This window comes from Anser anser, assembly GCF_964211835.1.
Source record: "Anser anser genome assembly, chromosome: 8".
Taxonomy (NCBI): domain Eukaryota; kingdom Metazoa; phylum Chordata; class Aves; order Anseriformes; family Anatidae; genus Anser; species Anser anser.
This window is the reverse complement of record NC_139728.1, coordinates 21,809,161-21,830,889: the sequence shown is the minus strand read 5'-3', so window position 1 is coordinate 21,830,889 and position 21,729 is coordinate 21,809,161. Positions and strand designations below refer to the sequence as shown.

The window sequence follows — 21,729 nt, the reverse complement described above, 5'->3', positions numbered from 1 at the left end:
AGTGTGGTGCTTGGGGACACGACGGGTGGCCCGTGAGGACATCAGTGGGGATGAGGAGGACACCTGGGGACACAAGCGGCCCGTGAGAACGACGGGGACAGATAACGACACGACACGGCCTCGCCCCCACTGCTGCGAGGGCCTGCCCCGCGGGCCGCCAGGAGGCGGGCACAGCGGCGTCGAGGCGCGGCATCCCCACCCCCCTCCCCCACAAAACTACAACCCCCAGCGTGCCCCGCGCCTCGCTTCCGGCCGGGCGCTTGCGCCGGGAGGCCAGCGGCGGCGAGGAAGCCCCGCCCCCGGCGGCGGCAGGCGGCGCTGCGGTTGGTCGGCGGCGCTGCCGCTCAGAGCGGGGTCGGAGGTCAGAGTGCGCGGAGGTGAGCGGCGGTGCTGGGGACTCGTGGTGCGGAGCGGCTGCGGCCCGGGGGGGCCCCGGGGAGCCGGGGGGGGTGGGGGCGCGGCGCCGCCGGGCCTCGGGAGGCGGCGGCGGGGCCCGGCCGGGGAGGGCCCGGCGGAGGCGTGGGGCCGCCGTGGGCTGGGCCGGGGAAGGGGGAGGCCCGGCCGGGGAGGTTGGGGAGGGAGGGTGGGGGCTAGGCCCCGGTTCCCGGTGGGGCCCCCCCCGGGGGAGGGAGGCGGGGAGCGGGGGGAGGCCGCGGGGGGGGGGGGGGGCGTGGCGGGGCCTGGGCCGCTGGGAGCCGCTGGGGGCCGGGCCGCGGCTTGGGGCCGGCCGGGGCGCGGGGCCGCACGGGCCGCCGCGGTGCTGGGCCCATGGGGCGAGATGCTGGGGGCCGGGGGGGGGGGGGGGGCTGAGGGAGGGGAGGAGGGCTGCCCCCCCGGCGGCGGGAGGGGAGGGAGGGGGGCGGCAGCGCCGGGGAGGGCCCCTGGGGGTGTTGGGGAGGAGGAGGTTGGGGTCCTTTCCCCCCCCCCCCCCTTTTTTTTTTCTAACCCCCTCCTTTTGAGGTTTTTGGCCCCCTGCCTCAGATCCTAAGGCTCTGGAGGCAGCTTGAGGCCGAGGAGCACGGAGCTGCTGGCTCGTCTCCTCGCGGGCAGTGGGAATTTTGCCTCCCTCCCTCTCCTTGCTGCTGTGCTGTTGCGGGTGTTTCTTCTCGGCTGGGACGTGTGGGGAGGTGTTGGCGTTCGCCCCTCGTGCGCTGTCTCTCCCGAGTCTGTGCCTGGTGGATTTACGTGGTCGTTGCTGGTCTGTTTGCTCATAAGCCTAACACTTGATTTACCTTTTCTCTGCTTAATCCTTCTCCTTACTGAGCTCTGGGTTTCAGCAGTGGGTGGGTGGATAGCTGCCGCTTGCTCTGAGCTCTTGATGCCCGTTCAGTTGCAGCGGAAGGGACCGGGGAGTTTCCCGTTTGGTTAAAGCCTGCAGCACGCCTCGGGAAGGGTGAGGTCCGCGGGGCGCTGAGCAGGCGCAGCTCCGTGAGGCTCGTCCCATCAGGTGTTAGTGGAGAGTTGTTTGAGAGCTTTGTTTTTCTAAAGGTAGCTGGAATTGATTTTACCGTTCGGTTGTGCATCTCTTCGCTTTGTGTTAAAGTTAGTGTATGAGTTTTTTATTCCAAGAAAGAATTGTTCTTAAAATAAATAACGTGTTAGAGGTCCGGTTGGTTACTCTTCAGTGTGTGGGCTTGGGAAGTTGGATTTCAGATATTTTTGTTCCCTTTCAAGTACTGAGTTCTGGTCTTTGCAGCTGAATTTTGATGTTAATTTATTGCACGGACTAAATACTTGTCTCATTTCAAAGAGTGGCCCTCTTATGGTTCTTGTTTCTGTCAAACTTTGGGTGGCTGTACGTGAATGGTGTAGTTTTGTTTCTCAAAAAAAAAAAAAAGTGTTAGAGCCAGACAGATTTGAGTGTTACCAAAACCCAGAAGAAGAAGAAACCCATTTAAAGCATTAAAAAGAAAACACGCTAATGTGCTTGATGCTAAATAAAGCTTTTGGATTGAGCGTACACTGCAATGGTTTGATGTGGCCTTAAGGTTCTGCTTTGCAGTTGAGAGATACTTAACTTCAATTTGATTTTTTATTTTTTTTACTATTATTATTCTTTTCCTCCTTTTAATTTTGGAAATAAAGCTCTGGAAGAGGCTTAAGTATGTGAAGTTTTTGCGCTTGACTCCGCTCCTGTACGGACCCAGTAGCCAGCTCCGGGTACAGGGCAGCGGGGCTGTAGGGCGCAGGGCCGGCGCTGTGCGGGCGTGGGGCTGGCTGTCGGCGCTGTCTCCGTAGGAGAACACGGGAGGCTGTGAAGGAGCTGTGCCTCTTCCGCGAGGGTGGATCTGAAGCGTGTGTTGCTGCTGGAAGCGGTCATCCTGGTGACTCCTGGTGTTTTACTCTGGCAGCGCTGAGCGGTACAGCAGCGTGGCACAACAGCAAGCGGAGGAGTTGGGGGGAAGAGGCCGAGCTGGTGCTCACAGGGCGTGCGCTGGAGCAGCGGTGGCAGCCGTCGCTGCCGGGGACCACCGGGCAACTTCTCTCCCTTGGGGGAGGTCACCTCTGTTGGTCAGCTGCCAGCTGAGTGGTTGCGTTCTCTCCAGATACGTTGTACAGGTGATACCTCACTCCTAACCAACTTTTTTTTTTTTTTAATAACTTCAGTTGTACTCGTTGTAGTTTAGTTTTTCTCCTTAACTGGTTGGGTATTAGAGTTATCAACTTCTGTGCTGGTTTCCCAGGGTCGCTGAGCCCGGGTTATGTGGAGCTCGCACCCTGGTGTAGCTGCTGCCCGGCTTGTGGCGTGTATTTGCCTGTCCAACAGGACAGACCTTTGGCAGAGTACAGATTTATTTTTTTTTTAACGCTTCCAGATTTCATATGTGAAGATCAAACTTGAGGAGTATACTAAGATTCATTTGGCACTCTTAGGTGCTAACCTTCAAGTCCGTTTTTCAGGTAACGAAGGTGTGCAGCTGTGCGAGTGCTTTGAGCGACTGTGGCACTCGTGTAAGAAAACCAGGTGACTGCGTGCTAGATTCCGTTAAACAAGAGGCTGGCTGGCGTTTCGCCTTTCACAGAATTAGGCCAACGTGCAGCAGCAGCTTTCCCTGACTGGAAGCGTAGTGGCTACAAATCTCTTATTTCTGGCGCAGGGAGCTCTGCGGGTTGAGAGCATCGCAGTGCCGTAAATTTCAGAGCTCTTCCCGAAGCCCAGGGCTGGGAAGGTTTGAATGAAAACTAAGGTGTTGTTATTTTTTTGCCAGTGAAGTGCTTGGCCACTGGAAGGAGCGGGCTGCAGGTAGTTGGGAGCCCCCGTGTTTGGTGCCGCAGCTCAAGGCCGGGAACTTTTCTGAAAGATGTGCGAGCCTTTGGGCTCGATTCAGGAGTAATGAAGCGGAAACTTTACGGCCAGCGTTACGCGAGGTTCGGGCGGGATGGCCCGATGGGCTTGCTGACTGCAGGTTTTATGTGTTTATGCTGCTGGAGCCAGGACGTCTTCTCTGTTCTCTACAAAATGCCGCGCCACCCCGGGCGCAGGTGTCCTGGGCTGAGCACGCGGTGGGGTGAGGGGCCGAGCGAGCCAGCAGCTCCCCGGGCTCATCTCCCTCCTGCTTCTGCCAGCGTGGGCACAGCCCCTCGGCGGAGCTTTGGCGCTCGTCCAGCCCGTCCCTGAGCTGATTTGCCTCACGGAGCCAGCAGGAAACTATCTTGCTTTAACTGTGTTTTATTCTGGCCGCGTTAGCCCTGTTGTGGGTTCCTGTGGTTGAATCGGCTCACGGCGAGGCCTGACGAGCGCAGGACCGGGTGCGAGATAACCGACAGGAGAATAAGGCCGAGAGGGAAGGATGGGCCTGCCTGCTTCTGGCCCCCGAGGGCTCTTGGGGTGGTTAACCCCGTTCTGCGTAGCTTCACCCCAGGGCATTTCTTACGGCTCCCACGCAGAGGTGGGAGACTGGACCAGAGGGTTCTTGTCTGAACTCAGTAACTCTTTGCTGCCGTACTGAACCCGCTCTTCCCCTGCGGCTTTCCGACCTGTTGTATACATCTGCTCTTACTTCTTTAATTTTTGTCGTTTCCCTCCTCTGCATTTTCTCTACATGACCAATCCTTTACTTTGTGGAGCTTCTTCAAGCCTCAGCTTAGGTCCGTTTGCTGATCCACACTTACTGATGGAGGAGGTTTTAAAAATACCCAGCAAAACCTCTCTTAAGAGACCAGTCAAGGAGGTGACGAAAGTGGGTTGCCTAGCGGAGGTGGCCTAATAAAACGGGAGCGGAATTGCTCCGCGCATCTTCGGGAGCGCTCCTGGGTGGTCTGCGCGGAGCAGTCGGCGGGCGCGGGTGTCGCTGTGCTGCACGTGAACTGAGCTCTGTTTGTTTCCCAGCCTCGTAGGGAGTGGTAGCCCCAAACCGGCGCCTCCCGCCTCGCTCATTGTGATCTCACAAGCCATCGCGTCTGTGGTGTCACAATGGAAGAGATGCTGGTGCTCGGACAGAGCCCGTGCCTCTGACATAGCAGCCGAGGAACGCAGCGGGAAGAATGAGCTCGAGGAACGGGTGAGAACCGAACCCGGCAGCGCCCTCCGTCCTGTAGTCAGCCCTCCCCGCGTTCGCTCGTCTCGTCTGTAATGCCCCCGTGGTTGGTTTTTAATTGAACTGCCAAGACGTGCGTCCCTCTCAGACGAGCAGTCGCCACTTTGCCCCTGGAACCCCTTCTTCTCTGCTGTTACCCTCCCGTACTGCGCTGGGTCTGACTTCAGACTGTAAGTTCTTGAGAACAGGGGGCTCTTCGTCTGTAGTGGGGAGAAGCTGCGAGCGATTCTGGAGCGCTGTGAAAACCGAACGATTAAATCCAAGTTGTATCTGTGATGAGTAATGAGGGGACAACACGTAGGCATCCCATGGCAGCGCTCGGGGGAAGTGACGTTACAGATTTCCCAAAATACGGGCTTGGTTGTCTACCGGTGCCACAGGCAAACCCAGCCAGAAATGGAGTGCTGTCACGGAAGGGTTCTGGATTAACGCTCAAGGGGTGACGCTGTGAGGCTGCAAATTAAAGAAGCAAACTTACCTGTCTAAAATCATGTCACATCATTAAAACGGTTATAAAAGCTTCGTGTTCCATTTGTTTTACTTTATGTATTTATTTTTTTTGCAAGTTTGGAGAGTGCCAGTGCGGATAAGCTGGTTTTGTCCTTAAGTCTCTTGTTTCCCGTCTCCCAGGCTAGCCAGGTGCTGTCATCTCTTGGACTGTAGTCTCTCTCATGAAATATTTTGTTTTAGGTTAATGTTGATTTAAAAAAAACTAAGATCTCTCTATTGTTCTTCAGTTATATCTACACACAAGTGAAATATGGGCTCACATTTGACCTGCGAGCATGCATTTGAACAGTTCCCAAATTGGAAGTCCTGCCTTCTTTTTGCCATACTCTGTTCCAGGAGTTGCTAAGTGTATGCAATTTTATTCCACAAAATGCATCTTTATTGCCCTCTCTTTTTATCCTCCATATTTATGAATCTAATTCAATAAAATGAGACAAACCTGACTTACATTTTGGGTTATGTTTGGTTGCTCTAGCCTCGAGTTTAGCTGTCTGCCAGAGACCAGGAGTTGTACTTGCCTCTGCCCAGGCTTTGCACAGGGAATAAACTGAGCCATGCTACTCCCACAGCTTGCTTGCTTTTATTTTTTTATTTCTTGCTTTTTTAAAATTTCAGTTTGCATTGTCATTTAGGCTATTTCTTTTTTTTTTTATATAGATATGCTTTGTTAAGGCCACTTTACCGTAACATAAAGTAATTTAGCATGTAAATGGAGGCTCTCATGAAATAAATCCTTCAAGGTTGGAGGGGCAACCCAAGAAACATTTGTCTTTTCCCCTCTCCTGCCCGAGCTTATCAAACTGAGTGGTGAAGGAATATTTTGGGGTTAAAAGCAAGCTGTTAAAGTTATGCCATCTTTTGCTGCAGGTGACTTTAATTAGATGTGGTTGTAAAAAGTAAGCATTTATGTTAAGTGCAGAGGGCCCGCTGAGCTCAAGATCGTAGGCTGAGGAGTCTTGGCATTGACGGATTTGTGTCCTGGGCAACTTGCAAGTGCGCACCTCTGTACGTTCGTGTGGCTTTGGGGCTGGCCTGCAGGTTGAGCCCTTGCAGTGCCCTGCTTTGACGCAGCCGTTATCCCGTTCATCCCATGCAACTCGTTTCCTCTCCTCTTCCTTGCTGCTTGAGGTTCCTGCTGAGCATCCGCCCTGATGCAAAGCCTGGGGCACGACAGCTGCTGGTGCAGGTTCTTCGCTCGACTCCTTACGCGCAGCTGATCAAACTCGTGCTTTGTCACCGCGTGCCTGGACCACGAGCAAGTGAGAATCGTGGTCAGCCTGAGCTCGTCCCGTTACCTGCAGCCGACGTCCAGACAAATATATTTATATTTTTAAATTTGAAGAGCCAGTTGCTGATGATAGCTGGTGATGTCGCGTGTGGCACACTTACAGGGCACCTAATGCTGACTGTGTCTTCCAGCTGCAACCCAGCACATGTGGCTGTTTCCCTGTTACTGGGTGTTGCAGGTGTAAAGTGCTGTCACCTTTTCCTAGGTCTGCGTACAATCTGTCAAAATAATTCCTCTAGTCCAGCCTCTGTTCGTGGTCCTGTTACGTTTCTTACATATCTGTGTGAGGAGTTGGAGCTGTGTGGTATGAAATATTAACCTGGGAGGGTTGGAAGCCAGCTGTGACAGTTTGCGCTATCTGAGGCTATAATCTGACCCTGTGTGCATAGACAATGTGTTTTTTCACTTAGGTGTGGAAATGGGCTCATGCAACATGTGGGTTTGTCAGGACAGAGCACTGTTTCTGATTTTTGAAGCCGTGCTGCTTGCATTGTTGTCCCTTTGGAAGAAAAATAGGGGATAATTACTAGTGCCTTGCATTGTCATAGCAGTTATAAGTGCTTTACATGACTTCTAATAAAGTGTGTTTGCTCACCAGCTATCTTGTGCTCTGAGGCACTCTGACCCTGCCAGAGAAGATGATGTAAGGTCTTCCCAGGGCACCTGGAGCAGTGGCTGGGTAAACACGCAGTTAAAACTTCATTTGGCTCGCAGTGCGGGGTTTGCAGGGGGGCTGCTCGTATTTGTATGCAGCCTGCGGTGGGGAATCAGCAGGAAATGCCCCACTTGCACACCGTTGTTCAGGGCGTAGCTCCCTCTGCTCCCCACGTTTTAAGACGAGGCGCCTGATGGCACTAGGTGCGGACCACGTTGGTGAAACCAGGCGCTGGTGTTGGATGGTGTTTCCCTCTGTGGCTGTTCCACGGTGCCCGCGTGGCACGGACCTGCCTGGCTCTGAAGCAGTCCTGCTGGGATTACCGGGAGCATGTTTGATGCCCTGGCCGTGCCAGTTAAAATGCAACAGAGAAGTGCTGGTCCTGCTGTGTGTGGGTGCACGGCGTGCTATGGTTTACTGCCTGCGTTTGATATAGGGGTTGCAGCCTGCCTGCCTCCTCCAACCCAACTCTATATTTTACTTCATGCAGTAGGCTAAAGACCAGGTTTTAGCGCAACTAACTTACACGCTGCTTTATTCGGGGACGTTATATTTGCTGTGATGGACCTTCAGATTCATAGCCAAGTGCTTGAAGACTGAAAGCACGTACACCTCAAATCTCTCTTATTTGGGGCAGGTTAGAAGTGAATGTAACTTTTGTCTGGCACTAACGCGTCTGTTAATGACAGTGAAAGCTGTAGATGGAAAAGCAATAGGTAGAGCTGAGCCCCTCTAGGATAAATGCAGTGTTGGGCTTGCAGCATAGCTCTTTGTTACGGTTTTGTAACTTGTGCTAGCAGTTTTCCAGGTACCTGCTGCCTGGCACGCTGCTTTAGTACAGCAAGTGGTCCCCTAGGACAGGAGAGCCACAAGGTGCAGCCACGTTCGCACCGCGGGCTGCGGCTCCACCTGAACCCGCCCCGGCTCCTCTGCTTTCCAGCTGTGCAGTGCCCGGGTGCTCCTCGCACTGCAGCCCTCAGAAGGGAAGGGCGCAAAATGTGTGTTTACTCGGAGCACGCGGCCTGCTCAGCTGCAATTATCTCCTAATCTGGTCCTTCCGAGTTTCTCTGGGCTCGCAGGTAAATACAGATTTAGCCGCTATTCGAGGCGTGTTATTTACCTCATTAAGTGTGTGTTTTGGCACGTGCGTTATTTACCTGATGGACTAACGGCTGGGAAAGAGCAAATGCTGTCTTTTGTGCAAATAGTGACTTTGGTTGCAGGCTGCGAGTCCTCTGTTTTGTCTCTCCCATTTCACGGAGGAAAAGCAAGCGCACGCGTGGCTGGCCTTGGGCAGCGATGGGGCTCTGCCCGGAGCCAACAGCAGGCGATGCCTGTTGTCCCCAGCCCCACAGCGAGAGGGTGTGATGTGTGTGGGGAATTGTGCCCTGCTGTATCCTTGCTTGGGAGGATGGGGTTGCCCAAATTCACCTGTTTTGCCACCATCGGCCACTGTCCCCAGCTGTGTGCCAGCTCCGTGAGTGGGGCTGGGTGTCTCATCCTCGTAAATGTGAGCCTGGGAGCAGCCCCGGGGCAATGATTTTGCAACATTTGAAAAGAAAAAGGGTAGGGGGGAAATCCAGACAGTCTCACGTGGGTGGGGTAATTTATTAAATAGCCCTTACCGAATAGAAGCATCAGAAGGTGATGGCTGCATGAGGCATTTCTGGGGAGGAGGGAGGGAGGTGATAACCTATAAAGTCTTGCTTGCATTTTGCTGGAAGGACAGCTTGGTGCCTGCTGTTCACATGTAGGTTTGTTGTACCAGCGTCTTCCTCGGAGAAATACCTGGAGTCAGAAATCCAGTGCAGCACTAAAATCGCAATGCTGGGAAACCTGGTACACGGGGCAAATGAGAACTTCCCCGGGGAGGGCTCCTCTGGCCCCCAGACGTGTGGGTTTGTAGCGGAACGGGGAGGTTTCAGTGCGCCTAACAGGCGTTTTCGGGGCCAAGCCGTTCCGATGGGTTGTAGTGTTGATGTTTAATTCCTGCCGTGTATCAGAAGTTGCATTGTATATGAACAGATGAAAGGCCTCCTCTGAATCTTCAGTAGGTTTAGGTCAGGCTTTTCATGCGTCATGGTTCGTGTTGGGTTCTGCTGTGATAAGGTCCAACGGGGAGGTGTAATCTGGTGCCTGGAGCCACGAATGTTGTGTGGCTCGTGGTTCTTCACTTAGAGCTGTTTGCAGAGGTTAATTTCCAGTTACCTGTGATTCTGGACACCGTGAGCTCGGTCCAAATGGCACCTGTCGTGCTGAGGGCAGGTTGCCGCGTTATTCCAGGTTTGCAAGGCTGGAACCTCCACCGGGAAGCACAGAGAAAACCCCCGACGGAGAAGCGCAGTGGAGCAATGCTAGCAGAGATGAGATGTGCCTAAGTAACACGAGTCTCTCTTCAGTTTCAGATGCCCCTGGATGTTCAATGATAGCACTCCTCCATACTGGAGCAGCAAAGTTTCCCCAAAACTTACTTCCAAGGGCAAGACAAGCTGTGTGCTCCCTCCTCCTGCCTGGTGTTCTCAAAGGGTACGGCTCCATCGTAAGCAGGAAACTGGCGTCCCACGGCTTTGGAGCTTCCATGGCAGCAATGTCGTCCTTCCCTCCACAGAGATATCACTACTTCTTAGTGCTGGATTTTGAGGCCACGTGCGACAAACCACAGATTCATCCTCAGGTAAATAGTTGATCCTGTTAATTTTCCCCTTGTGAGTTGCTGCTGCCGTTTGCGAGAGGGGGAAGGAAAAGACACGGTGCTCACTGGCTCGTTTCCTTTGGTTTCTGCCACCTTCTTCCTGTCGTTGGTCCTCCAGAGCTCTTAGCTATCGCCTGCTCTCTGAGGAGCAATGTGAGGCCCTTGTGGTGGGAACGAACAGAAGGAGCCTGATTTCCATCAGGGAAGTGACAATACAATATCAGAAATGCTACTTAAAGTCGTGCGTGCCTGTCATCTGCCTGAACTGGAGAGGGTTTAAAAATTGCAGGCTGGGAACCTGCATTGGTAGAGTACTCACAACAACCCTGTTTGATTCTGCAAGATAAAAGGCTGTTACTGAAGTTATTTTGTGTGGTTGTTAACTGTGGAGTGTAATAAGATGAACTGGTCAGCTTTGGGGCGATTTGTCAGTGCTTTACCTCCTGAGACGTGCAGAGATCCACCTGAAGCTCAGATGTTTTTCTGCAGGCAGTTCTTCCGTAATAGTGCAGAGCAACTTAGTAAATGTATTTTCAGTTGTCAGCAGGATGGGGCTAGGGTTTCCATTTAAACTGGAAAAACATGCTAAAAAGACAAAGTATAATATTGGGTTGGTGACAAACCAGCAGAATTTCCGAGTCTCGAAATGGAACTTGGACTTCACGCCCCTCTGTGCATTGAGCAACTGGCCTCTTACTGCTATTGCTGGCGCGTTGGCTCTGAGAATAAATTCTCTTTGCTTTGCTTCGACTGTGCTAAAGGCTGGACAGTAATCAACATGGTATCTCGTTACTGAGATGGCTTGATGCAGTGTGTTCGTTTCCCAGTGCAGCCGTGGTTTCCTCTGGGCTTGTCCTGCCAAAGGCGTGCTGCAGGTTGGGACCAGACCTGGCTCGTCTCTTCCCCGGCGGTGCCACTCGTCTCCGGTGTTGCCCGAAAAAAGGACCGCAAATTTGCTGCCCTTTTGCTGGGTCTTTGTGGGAGGCTGCTGTGGCTCCGCATCCAGGCCTGGCAGCGGTTTTAAGCGCTCTCCAAGTAAGATGTCAGGCTATTTCCTGCATGCTCAGCCTCGGGTGCACAGGCCTGTCAAAGCTGTAAATCGGATCTACCTTGTCCCTTTGGAGATGGGCTTGGTCTGTGCACATTTTGATGCAAAACCATGATGCATGGGGAGCTAGTTTACAGCTGGCAGTAAAAAGGAGCATGAGTGGAATATGATTACTACTGTTTTAAGGAGCTTTGTCCCCAAGTCCTTGCCGGGGAAAGTAATGGCCTGGGCCAATGCAGATCTGCTATATATTTTGTTGCACCTTTAAGGTGGAGATGTTCTTCGGTGGTGTTTTTTTCCAGCCTGCTGTGTTCAGCCTCTGTGTCGTATCGCGTGTGGTGTGAGGCCTGCCAGTCCCTCACGTCCTCGCAAACAAATGAGTTTGACAAATAAAGGGCTGGCTCTTGCTGCATGGAAATCAGTACCGCTGAAAAGGCTGAAGTTGCCTGCTGAAATCAGGCAAATTTACAGAAAAGAGGTTTGTCAGCTCGTGCCCCTACCTCCACCTTTCCTTTCTGCTGACCAGCGTGGCTTTAGCTCAGTTTGCTGCTGGGCTGTGTGTTGTGGCGAGCAAACTGCGTATTTTCAGGAATGGTTTGTGCAAGGTCTTCCTAGCAGGATCTTTCAGTGGAGCAGTGCCAGGCAGGTTTTGTAGCTGTGGTCTGAGGACAGACCTGGGAGCCAGATGTGGTCAGGTGCTGGTTTTAACTGTGGTCCCAGTTCTTTATCTGCTTGTTACTTTACTTGCAGTAAAGCAAGTAAGCCTAGTAGGTGATGCAATGAAATTCGAATGCACTGGAATGTGATGAGGAGGCTGCACACAGAGCTGAGCCGTGATCCAAGTTACTTTCAGTGGGTAGTCATAGCTGTAAATTTAGCCATCTCAGCCTCGAAGTCTGGCAGAGTGCACTTGCCACCGTGCAGTGCACTTCACATTTCTTACTAACTGCTCTTCAAAATGTTCCGGTTTCTCAGCAGAAGGAGCTGTCTTTATTCACACCAAGGTGTGTGCCTGCCACATCTGCTCCCCCCTCCTGCTGTATTTACTTGTGCTCTCCTGCAGCCGGCAGCCTCGCTAACGTTGTCCCTGGGGAAGTCCTTCACGCTCTTTTGGGAGCCCCGAAGACTCCTGCATTTCCATCCCCTTTCGTGCTGTCCTGTCCCCTCCAAGGTCTCATGGCACGGCCTCCGTAATGGGGATCAGGGAGGGCTGAGGACAGCAGCGTTCCCCTAGGAAGCCATCTGTGTTGTGGCCCCACTGTGTGCTGTATGGCAGCTGCCCTTTGTGTTAACACTTCTGCTCCGTCCTGGCCCCTGCCCTACGTCTGCAGAGGAGCAGTAGCATCAGGAGTGTGCTCCAGCCACCCTGCGTCCTCGCGGTTTGCTGTCACCTCCCTGATTCCTCCCAGTTTTCAAGAGATACGCCCCCAAATCAAAGCACGTATTTAAATGCACAAAGAGGCAGCCTGGCTTGCAGGTTTTGTGGCTATATTTAGGAGCGATGGGCCATCCCAGGCAGAAAAGGACGCGGAGGGTTTAAGTGCTCTGCCCCAAACGTGTAGGTGGGAAAACTGGCAGACTAGAGGCACGGTCTGTGTCACGTAGTGCTTTAACCAGCCAAAGGTCAGTAGGGGATTGGCAGTAAGGGATGTTTATGGCTGCCCCCTCGCATCTCTTTAAAGCTTGCCTGTGTGTTTGGAATTCGATCCAAAGCCCGGTGGGGTCAGGCGGGAGCCGTCGCAGCGTGCAGGTCGGTGGACCTGGGGCCACGGCAGTGGTGGCGTGCTTCATTTGTCAGCTCTAACTCGTCACTTTCTCTCTTCCCTTTGCTGGCTGCTGAGAGTTTGTAAGTGCCTGCCTCTTTTGTGCGCTGTCAGCATGTAGAGGTAGGTACATGCGGTGGTTGAGATACACAGGAGAAGATGCATTAATAGGTGGGAATCGTTCTTCTGTCCCTTTGTCCTTGTATACACCGGTGTTTATGGTGGCTGGTGCTTTCAGTGGCTGTTAAGGAGCTCAGGTCTGCAGCTGCCTGTATCCCTGTTTTATTATTGCAGTGAGGGGCTGTGCCCCGTTCGGTCAGCAAGCCATGCGTCTCGCCTTCAACATCAGCAGAGTGGGCAAAAAGCAATGATTTTCTTAAATGTAAGGAAGTCTAATGATAGAAATCAGAGCTGTTCAAAGCTGAATATGAAATTATGTCTCTACGTTGGATGTCAGTCTCTACTGTAATCCATTAAAACCACTTCCATGAAAAACAAATGCCGTTCAGGCTTGTACACCTGCTGGCCGGACGTGTAAAAGAGCAGCAGACCCCTGGACTGGCAGAACTCAGGAGCTGGACCTAGGAGCGGTTGAATTGCTAACTGAGCTCTTGGTAGCGATCAAGTTACCGGTTTCTCGTGTCAATTTTTCAGGTACTTGACTTCAGTGTCTTGGGTTCGCTCCAATTTGATAATCAGTTGGGAGTTAGAAACCTGCCTCTTCCACTCTCTGTGAAAGGAAGGTTTGAAATGTTCAGGTCTTCTCATTGCTAAAGGAGGCTGTCACCGGAGGCAGAGAGATTAATTACAGATGATACCGTCCTTGCTCTCTTAAACAGCATGTTTTAAATGTGAAATTATTTTGATAGTTTTCTTTAGTGTATCCTACTTGTTTCAAGTTTGTTTAATGTGCGTTTTGACTGATACTTTAGTGCATTTTAATTGCTTCTGTCGCATGAAGCTGGACGTACTTTGTAATTGAACAAATACAGAACATTACTCAACACTTCAACATGAAACTGTAAACATTGAGACTACAAATAAGCATATGTTCAATTACTGATTTATTTCTAAATAAAATAGTAATAATTTAAGCATAATAGTAATCTAAAGTAGAATAGCAGTAGTGCAGATAAACCTGTGTGGTCATAGTACATTTCCTGATTGGCAAAATCACATTAACAAATGAGAGCCAACCTTTCCTTAAGGTAACAATAAGTACAAATGAAGACAAGTTTAAATTGGTTTCAGGCTGTGTTTCCTCGAGAGCCGGTGTAAGTGAGCATTAAATGCCTTTTCCCCGTTCTGGCTCTCAGTCGCAGGCAGGTACAGCTGGAGTGGCCAAAATGATCGCTGCCTCTCCATCTCCGTGCTCCTCTACCCGTGGTGTTGGTCCCGTGGTAGGGACAACTACACGATGCCTCTCTGCTCCTGAGCTGCTGTGATTTGCAGACTGACCTTGGAACGTCAGCGGGTGTTGATTTCTACCACACTTAGGGCATAGCAGCAGGTGTGCTGAGCTCTGTGCTCAGGGGGAGTGGTAGGGGTGGGCAAGTTGGTGGCAAGTTGGACATCTAGGAGGGCTCTGTCCCTGGAATTACAAACGTGGGAGGAGGCTACGGGAGGGACCGTCAGGCTGCGAGGTGTCTTCTGCGTGCTCTTCAGGCAGTGCTCCGTGAAAGCTGCCGGGGCAATCCTAGCCAAGGTCCTGAGAGGGAATAGAGGAGGTAGCTCACGAGGTAGCAGATCGTCACTGTCCCATCCAGGGGCAGACAAGGGATACGTGTCCTATCCAGATATCCCTGCGTAGCAGGTTTCTGCCAGCACGGTTTTTGTGTAGCCGTTAAGCTCGGTGCATTAGAAATCACCTGCCAAAACCTTTATTAAGGCTGATCATGAATTGCTGGAAAATGAAGAAATTCAGGCTTGTTTCCCATGGCAACTTTAACTCAGCACTCTTGTGCGTAAGTATTACAGTGGAATATTAATCTGCAATTACCTGTCTTCATGCAGCTTAGGCTTGGGTGTAGTTTTAAATACATAGCACTCAATTCAGCTTCTTACAGTGTTGTTTCTAGAGGAATGTCATTAAAGATGCATGTAACACAGTCACTTAAAGCCTTTTCCTTTTTTTTTACTAAAAGTAAGTAAAAAATACGTATTTATCATCTCTTTGCCAATTAGGGCTTACTTTATACCCTGTGTTTAATGAAGCTACATGGCTGCGGTTACGCCATTCTTCTTATGTTGTAATGCTTTAAGTTCTTAAAGTGTCAGGAAATAGTTCATATAAAAGCTATTTTAGATGGCTTTTCTGTTCACATTAATTTTTGGAACAATTGTTTGAAAAAAAAACTTTTTGAGGCCTTGTAGCTGGTTCATCTGAGCTGTTACAGATTCTGCCAAGAGCATGTAAATACCCGTAACTTAATGTACTACAAGGGGCATCTGAAATTAAAGAAATGCAGTTCTTTTTTATTATAGTTTTATATATGTCATGCGCTTCATTGCAATTCCACTGGACTGTTGTGAAATATTTTGACCAGTACTGAGAATAATGTCTTTATTTTCGAAGATGTGGGGATCGGAGGGGAGCAGCCAGCGTTTCAGAATTGGTCCTGCGAGGTCGGTGGCACCAGCTGCGGAGCAGCCCACAAAAGCTGCCTTCTCTGGGGCAGTCGCTTTGCCTTGGAGACCTGCCTCGTTCTTGCAGTAAGTAGGGCCAACCTTGCTGTGACCCACGTGGAGCTGACAGGACGGGTTATGGCTTCAGGCAGTAGAATTAGCTGTATTTATTTAAAACCTGATGAGCTAGGTAACGTGAACAGCTACCGAACCCAAATCTGGAGAGCGCAGCCACTAGACCACCAGGCAAGACACCCGACGTATGCCAAAATACAAAGCAATTTCTTACTTGAAGATAACAAACCCAGCGTTAGTATATCAACAAGCCTAAAATACCAGGCGCTCGGGGGGCCAATTGTCGCAGCCCTAACCTGACCCAACCTGCTCGGCATCGGGCTGCCTCTTGACAGGCCGATGAGATGACTGCCTTGGAGCAATCAGTCACCTCGCCCTCGCAGCCTGCCGAGCCCCCCCAGCAGTCATGCATCACAGCGGGCAGCTCCCCACCTGCGCCGTTTGAGCGCTGTATCCTTAGCTGTGCAAACATTACACGTCGTTCGGGTGACAAGTTGCAGAGTTAAGCAGGCTTGTTGTTACAGCAGAAAGTAGTTGAGCTTCAGTCACCCTGAAAAGAAAAGATCCCCGCGCATTCCTGAACCAGCAAGTCGGCTGCGCTGTGGTTAAAGGTTGCTTCGCCTCGCCGTAAAGCAGCGGATGAGGGTAACGTGGGACGCTGGGGACGCTGGCACCGTGTGCCTTTCTGAAGGTAAGGAGTGGTGCCACGGCTTCTTCCTCCATCACACATCACCTCTCTGGAGGCTGCTTCTCAGGCTGCCTGTTCCTAAGGGGCAGTCCCTGCTGCATTCAGCCGGTCTTCTCCTAGGTTTGAACAAAGCCTTTCCCACAAAGAGAAGGTACAGCTCAGCTCTTTTCGGTGAGGAGGACACAGGACTTGCCCAAGTCTCACGCCTTCTTCCCCTTTGTTCCCTCCTTGCGTTGTCTCTCAGTCTGGGCACTTGCTGGCTGGCAGCGTAGCTCTTGGCTATGTCCTTTAGTTCTCAATGCCGGGCAGGAACGTGCTGTCACCAGCGGTTAGTTGTGATGTTTGTAAAACCCTGGCTGTTCATTTACATGCACTAACATGCCCTTTCTGCCTGGTCCAGATGTTTTAGCACTGCTGGGAACATCGATCGTTCGTGCTGCTCAATAGCAGGTGAAGAGGTTGGATCTGGAAGTGATTTGATGATTCTGCAGTGGGGACTGCGCAGGCCAGCTGCTTGTGGTTCAAGGGAGTGGACTTAAGGGTATAGTGTAGTTGTTGTCTTGTAGTAGGGAATATTTGAAATTTTTTGTGTGCTGCCTTTAACTTGGTTCGAGTATGAAGCCTCCCTCAAAACTGTTGGGCTTACATCGTTGTCTGCGTCAGTGGAGATTTTCTGGGTGGTGAAATAAGAGCCAGTAGTGCTTGAGGAGGTGAGCTGAAATGTTGGCCTGTCTACATTTCTCATCCCAGGTGTGGAACGAGGAGGGAGCTTCTCCTTTATTCTTATGGCTGCATGCTGCCGGGAAGATCAAAGCTTTGGGCTTTTTTGGGAGTGAGATGATGCTGATGGTGAGAGGCAGGATCCAGGTTGTGAGCAGATGCCTACCAAAGGTTTTGTTTGGGATGGAAGGACAAGGGTTGTGAGCCTGCTCTCCGAATGTCCGGTACAATGGCAGATATGAAAGAAGTCCTCGTGTTCACAGTGAGAAGTTTAGTGCGAGATGTGGATGCTCCTGTTCGTGCCCTGTAAGGAGGGATCTGAGCTGGAGAAGCGATTCGCTTAGGACTCCATACCTCAAAAAAAAAAAAAAAAAAAGATTGAGACCATTTCAAGAGGATCTGAAAGAGAAATGTTCCGGCCTGCGTCTGCTGTGGATAGGAAGAGCAGTCATGAATTTAAACAACAGTGAGGGAAATTCAGATGAGGCATTAGGAAAAACTTTCCAATGATAAGACTAATGAAACACTAGGACAGAGCGCCTGGGGAGTGTGTGAGTCTCTCTTATTGGAGTCTGTAAAAACAGCCTAGACAAAGTCGGAAATGATTTAGGGGCAGGTGGTGATGCCTTCGGGCAGGTGCATGGACTAGACGTCTCTCTTAAAGCTCCAGCTCCCGGGGGCATGTGATTAGATGGGAGTTTCAGCTCCTATTAAAGAAAGAGAAATGGTCCCTCACCCTCACAGTTGTAAGGAAGCACCTGAAAGCATGAGCCAGGTTTGATGTCAGTGCAGAACCCAAAGGACAACTCAAAACTAAGGAAATCCAGATTTTGGCATTAGGTTCAGTCCCTGAATGTTGGGGGTAGAAGGTGAGGTTAAGCTAAGAGCAGGGGGGAAGGAAGAGACCTTGGGTATTCTGCGATCAAGGAGCAGTTGCTGTCTTCATGTCATCTTTTCCTCGTGTTTCATGATCTTTCCATATTCCTGCCTGTCCCCTTGTGTTTGGATTTTGGTGCACATTTCCTGTCACATTTTTCCAAGATATGAGAGTGGTTTTAACATATTAAATTGTTGGGTGTGTGCAAACGCGTACTTTAAATAGGTAGTGATGGAAAGAAGCAATTTGGGGGGCAGCTGCTTCCCCAAAGACCTTTAAACGGTGTTAATCAGCACGCAGAGTGACTTCCCGTGGACAGAAGCGTCGTGAGGCTCCCCTGGGCGTGCAGGTAGGCTTCCTTTGGGGAGGGATAGCCCTGATTCAGCAGGAGTCCTGCTGCCTCTCCTCACGGAGGTGTTGCCTTTATGGTCCCAGTTTGGGTTAGTTTAATAAAAATTTAGAACCAGGGAAGAGACCTCTGAGGTCATCTTGGCTCCTGCCCCTGAGGGCCAGTGCGTGGCTGCTCACTTGGAAGCAGCTTTAGTTAAAATAATAATTAAGGCCCTGAATGGAAGCAGAGGAGGCAGACCTGTTAGGCTAGGCTGTCCTTACTATGTCCCTTTTCGATTTTAATTGCCTTGGAAAAAAAAGGAGAATCACAAGCCTTTAAAAGCTCTGATTCTTCCTGCTCTTCACCACCCCCCCGTCCCCTCCCGGATCTTGGAGGCATCAACTCTCATCTGTCAAAGTGTAAATCAGCAATTAAAACACAAACAGCGAAATGCCAAAGATGACCCGAAGCACAAAGCAACTGACAAACAAGTCCGGACAAATCGGCGGATAATTTATAAGCATTGCCCTAAAATCTAATTATTTGGCAATTCGAATTTGCAGCCGGCCAGGGCTGTGCAATAAATTTAACCCGCCATAAATTATTTAGGAGCAGCCCGTGGTGTAAATCAAAAACACGAGTGTTTGTTTAAGAAATAAGCTCCTTGTGCATAAAACGACTTTTTTTCTTGAAAGACGGGACAAAAAAAACCAAACTGAACAAAATGAGCTGGTGCTGAGCCTGTCCCCTCCGTCAGACTCCCCTGCCTCTCCCCCCCTTACCTTTTTTGAAGGTGTAAAGCAGTCTTTTGGTAGGAAGTTTTATGCTTTTCCCTATCAGAAAAAATATCCCTTTCTCTCAAAGGCATCTGCTTGTTTTTATTGCGTTTTGAACAGTCAGCTCTGATTTTTACGGGCATCTTTTATTCTCGTGTTTATTAAACTTCTTCAACTGGGGGTGGGAGTAAGGGATAAATTATTCCCTGGTAGTTTTCGAACTGAATAGGCCACACAGTCTTCCTCAAATATATAAACCAGTCTCCCAAAGTGTGCCCTGTCCTCTTCTCACGTGGGCTTCTGGACTGAAAGGTTTTGAGAGCCGGGAAGTTCTGCAGGGCATTGTATTCCGTTAGCCTAGTAATGCCGGTGCTCACGGATCCAAAATGATGAGCAAAAAGATGCCGCTGTGGGAATTCGTGCAGTTTCAGCCGCTTGCTTTTCTGAACCGCAGAGGTCTGTGCTGGTACAGGAAAACGTAGTAAGAGTGGTTGTCTGCTTGTTTGTTGCTTTTATTATCAGGAAAATCGAGACAGCTGACTTCTCGCATCCCTGGTCGGGTGTTGCAGGGAGGGGAGTTGCATTTAGGATGGTTGTGCAGGGAAAAGCTGTGTTTATAGCAGTGATTTCACATGCCCTTATGAATTTTTCAAATCCCTTTTAAGGGGAAGCCCATAGCAGTTACGCAGTGCCCTGCAGGCAGCCTGCTGTGGGACAGCCAGGCTGCACCGAGGGCTTGCATCTGGTACCTCTTTTGGGGGGAATATTTAAAAAAAAATAAAAAAAAGAAAGGCAAAAAAAAAAACTGGGCAAGCTGTCACATAGATCTGCGTGAAGTGCCCTGAAATCATAAAGAGAAGATTGTTGTACAGAGAGCGGCCCTGGTAATGGATCTGGATAAGCCCAGGGCTCTGTGGGTTCCCATTGTTAAGGGGTTTGGGGGAGCAGCGCAGGGGAGGGACAGGGTGCTGCTGTCTCTTTCTTTAAGCGTGTTAATATTGATTTTAGAAGCGCTGTGTTCTAACAATATAAATGCAAATGCCTGTAATTGGGAGCCGCGTGCAGAATTTCTCAACACAAAACATGTTCAACTTTTCCCGGTGAGGGGAGGAAAAATAAAAAGCCGCTTATTTATTGCTGCTGGTTTGAATCCTGGATTTCCTTTCAAGTTGCTTTGCAGCGGTAAATAAAGCACCTAATTGCGGTGCTTACAAAACTCAAGCGGGGGCATTTGTTCTTCTGGGAGCTCGTGGCTATTTGCAGGCTCTGGACCTCCGCAGCATTGTTTGAGCACATCCATAACTTCTGGCTGTGCTGCGAGGAGAAGCTGGAGGGGGCCAAGACCTCAAAGCCCCCAGCGCTGCTGGCAGCAGGCAGCACGTGTAGCCAGAGCGGACGCGGAACAGGCTGGTGAAGGAAGGGAGACGTCAGTGAGCTTCTGTTAATTCCCCTGGTCTCCTCTACCTTTCCCCACCTGGATGAAAGCAAAGTGGTGGCGTGGATGGAGCCGAGTGTTTTAAGCTCGCCAGGCTGTCGTGAAACGTGAGCGAGCGCCCGGCCGCCTCTCGGAGTGGCGGGCTGTTGGGGGTGTGTGCGTGTGTCTGAGTGCTCACCATTTCGTAATAATTACTAATGAAATTCTAGATCCGTAATAACATTTTGGATATCTAAAACAAACCATATGCTTGTTAAAAAAAAAAAAAAGAAAAAGTGGAAACAGATCAACTTTGAGCCATAAATTCATGGTAATAGAGGCCTCTTTTTTTTCCCCTTTCTGTTTATGTTTGATAGATATTTTTGTTTCTGCAGGAATGTCAACTCTTAATTTCATGATGTATCATGGGCTTAAGAAAATTGAATTTAATAAAGGCAAAAGATGAATGGCACCTTTAAAGGTCCCAACACTTGTCTTTATTAGCAGGACAAACTGCAGGGTCTCCAAACACTGCTTCTCTCCAAATGAAAGTTTAAATGAAAAGTACAGCAGTGTCACAGGTTAAATTTCATTGCAGGACTGGCTAACGTCGTTAGTGAGGAGTGGGGCTGATTTCATGGGGCTGGTATCTGTTGCCTTAGATACCAATGGAGCAAACATTGCCAGAGACTGGAAAAATCTCCGCCAGAGGAAGCGTGCAGATAAACAGCCTTTTGGGAAAGGTCCTTTACCGCTCGCTTAAAAAACTGACCAAATAAGCCCAAAAGAGCTGCCGCTCCTTCTCCCGAGACGTTCGAATTGCTCCGCGGGTCCCACCCCGGCTGCCTGGCCGCACGCTTCCCCCAGCCCTGCGGTAACGCTGGATATTGTTAAATTTTCCACGTTTTTGGTTTTTTTTTTTAGTAGAGCTTTTTATTTTATTTTTTTTTTTATTTCCTCCCTCTGTTTTAATCCGGCCCTCCTGGAAGTGCTTTTTGCCTTTGGTTCTTGGAGGCGGGCGACGCCTTTGTGCATCAGATCAGCGGCGGGGCTGTCTTTCAGCCTCGCTTCGCATCCAGCCACTTGATGGCCCCTGAGGACATTGCCGGTCCCGTGGGATGGAGCCGTGCGTTGCAGCACAGCCCTGCTGTGACACCCAGCCTGCGCCTGCCCCTCTCTGGGGGCAGAGCCCTCTCCTCGCCCCACCGCGGGCTCGCCGGGTCACCCCGTGCACGGGGTGCAGACCTCCAGGGCGGCTTCCCCGGCCCCTTTTGGGACCGGGTGCGGTGTTTGGTGGGCAGGGTGGTGCTGTGCTGGGTTAAAGCTGGCTCTGTTACGCTGTCCTGTCCGTTGGATCTGAACTTTACACTCCATTTGCCTTCTGAACAGATATGTGCGGTGATCGGTGTCCGTCCGTGATGGTTGTTTTGAAGGGAGCGCCCCACGCAGCTGTGTCCTCGGTCAGTCAGGTTCTCCTGTCTCCACGGCCGATCCTGCGTGGCTGTAGCTGGCGACTTCGGCTGCACCACAGCAGGCGACCTGGGCGATGCGCAAGCATTTTACCTCTGCGTCCTCCTCCCTGCCCCTTCCCAGCAGTGGGAAACTTGGTCCCTCCTGGTGGCTGTCAGAGGGAAAGGGTGCTCCCAAACCTCTTCTCTTCGTGTACGCGAGTGCTGCGTACAGCATAGCTGGCCCTGGGGAAGCCGTTTGACTTCTCAGTGTCTGCACC

General features: G+C 50.9%; 1 protein-coding gene across 9 annotated transcripts in view; it reads left to right on the top strand.

The window, feature by feature from the left end:
* Positions 1-247: 247 nt before the first annotated feature.
* Positions 248-21,729, top strand: part of ERI3 (ERI1 exoribonuclease family member 3) — a 117,958-nt gene continuing 96,476 nt past the window's right edge. For 2 of the 9 annotated variants that reach the window (XM_083845951.1, XM_083845947.1), the window contains exons 1-2: positions 248-377; positions 9,391-9,665. In XM_083845951.1, coding sequence (XP_083702077.1) covers positions 9,414-9,665 — 252 coding nt within the window. In that variant the 5' untranslated portion in view covers positions 248-377; positions 9,391-9,413. Of the gene's footprint in view, positions 404-2,605; positions 4,503-9,390; positions 9,666-21,729 lie in introns of those variants that run through there. The other 7 variants (XM_083845953.1, XM_083845954.1, XM_083845950.1 and 4 more) reach the window with 7 other exon arrangements.